At 43.9% G+C, this 2,096-nt stretch overlaps 1 protein-coding gene across 1 annotated transcript in view; it reads right to left on the bottom strand.

Moving 5' to 3' along the window:
• Positions 1-2,096, bottom strand: part of IL12RB2 (interleukin 12 receptor subunit beta 2) — a 103,437-nt gene that overhangs the window by 10,550 nt on the left and 90,791 nt on the right. Inside the window, exon 17 of the mRNA XM_023730397.1 lies at positions 1,564-1,706. Within this exon, the coding sequence (XP_023586165.1) occupies positions 1,564-1,706 (143 nt within the window). The remainder of the gene's footprint in view (positions 1-1,563; positions 1,707-2,096) is intronic.

Below are 2,096 nucleotides of genomic sequence, written 5' to 3'. Positions count from 1 at the left end.
ACAAAGCTACCAGCTTTGGAGCCAGATGTCCATGACTAACCCAGAACTGCCTCCCACTGCGCTATTTCAGGCTTTTGGGACATAGAAGTGTGGAATCTCAGTATTGGGAGCTATTTGATAGCTCAGCGGGTTCAACTGCTGGTCCTTGAATCCCCTCTAACACTAGCAATGGCAGCTTATAAGGCCTCACGGCTTATAGAGTGCTTTCCCATAGGGTGACATGGTATTGCCCCCAAACAAGGGCCAAGTGTATGGATATCTCTCTAGTTAGTGTGCTCAGCTTGGAGGCATTTACTGCTAGAAACACTCCTTTCACCTGATGCTAAAAGATATTTTAGAACATACAGTGTGGTGTAGACAGCACATGGTCTGGAGCCAGCCTGCCTGGATGTGAATCTAGGATCCACCATTTATTAGCTGACTAACGTTAGGCAAGTTCCTTAGTCCTCAGTGCCTCTGTTTCCTCATCTGAAAAATGAGGGTAATAACAGCACAGTCTCGTAAAGCTGTTCCATGGGTTAAATGTTAAGGTATGCAAAATGTTTAAGACAGTGCCTGGCACATAGAAAGTTATATATATATTTTAGTGGCTGTTATTATTACTCTTCTTGCTGTTGTATCTTAACAGGGACAAAACCCCTCAATAGAGAAGGGACTTAAAGTGTGAGATTTCCTGGGAAGAAAATGAATGATTTTTGCCTTTTATGATCCACCAAAGAATTAATGCCTTTGAATTACGGTGCTGGCAAAGAATATTGAATATACAATGGACTGACTGCCAAAAGAGTGAACAAATCTGTCGTAGAAGAAGTACAGCCAGAATGCTCCTAGGAAGCGAGGATGGCAAGACTGCGTTTCATGTACTTTGGACATGTTATCAGGAGGGACTAGTCCCTGGAGAAGGAAATCATGCTTGGTAAATTAGAGGGTCAGTGAAAAAGAGGATGACCCTCAGCAAGATGGATTGACACAGTGGCTGCAACAATGGGCTCAAGCATACCAACAATTATGAGGATGGCACAGGAATGGGCAGTGTTTCCTTCTGTTGTACATAGGGTCGCTATGAGGTGGAAGCGACATGACGGCACCTAACAACAACAACAACATGATCCACGTGCTTTACATGGCATCTTATTTAAACCGCACAACAGTATACAAGCTGGGTATTGTCAATTTGAATTTTACAGAGGATGAAACTCGGGCAAGTTGCCCAGTCATACACATAGTAAGTGGCAGAGGCAGGGTTTGCATCCAAGCCTGATTCCAAAGGCACGAAACTTCAGTGACTTAAATTCCTACTGAGGTAGACAAGACTGGGACTGCTGGCTTCTGGCCTGGGGATGACAGAATGATCTGGGTAACGCAAGAGAAGAATCTTGGAGGAGAAGTGTTGTGAGGTTTGAGAAATGGAGCCTGGGGCTGCCAAGGCCCCAGGCAATGGGAAGAATATTGGCATACAGCTTCCCTCCCCAGTTGCTCCCCTTAAATGCATCCATTCTTGTCCCATATTCAGATGCCTTCAACTTGCAGCCTCTTCCACCAGAGATGGATTCCTTCACTTACGTGAGCACATCCTCACCTTCTCAGACTGCGCTGCAGCAGCCCCCTTCTCTTCCTTTACCCTCAGTTCTCTCTCCTCTGCCTCCTGAGTAACCTCACCTTCTTTACAACTCTTTCCTTGAGGAACGGAATGGCTTCCTGGCTTCCTGCCAAAACCAAAATATTCTGGGCTGTGTTTATCTGTTCTATGCTCACATAGGACTGGGAATGTCACAGTAAAGCTTCAATTCTCTTGAATTCGGATGAATCAATGCTCAGGCTAGTGCTTAGCAAATGGCAAAAATACTTGCTTATCATTTATTGAAATAAGTTGAGATGAGGAGGGGAATGTGCAGCTTAAACAATTTGGGTACATTCATACAACAGGACATTATACAACTGTTTAAAAGAATGAGATAGATCTCTATGCATCTAAATATAGAAGAACAAAAAGCTATGGGTCTTTAATCTTTGGGTCACAAGCTTCAGAAAATTCCTGTGCATGTGCTGCTCTTAAATCCAAGAAGAAAATGGGGTGATGACTTAGATGGTAACTT

This window comes from Trichechus manatus, unplaced genomic scaffold, assembly GCF_000243295.1.
Source record: "Trichechus manatus latirostris isolate Lorelei unplaced genomic scaffold, TriManLat1.0 scaffold00003, whole genome shotgun sequence".
In the NCBI taxonomy this organism is placed as follows: Eukaryota; Metazoa; Chordata; class Mammalia; order Sirenia; family Trichechidae; genus Trichechus; species Trichechus manatus.
This window is presented reverse-complemented; position numbering and strand designations above follow the sequence as displayed.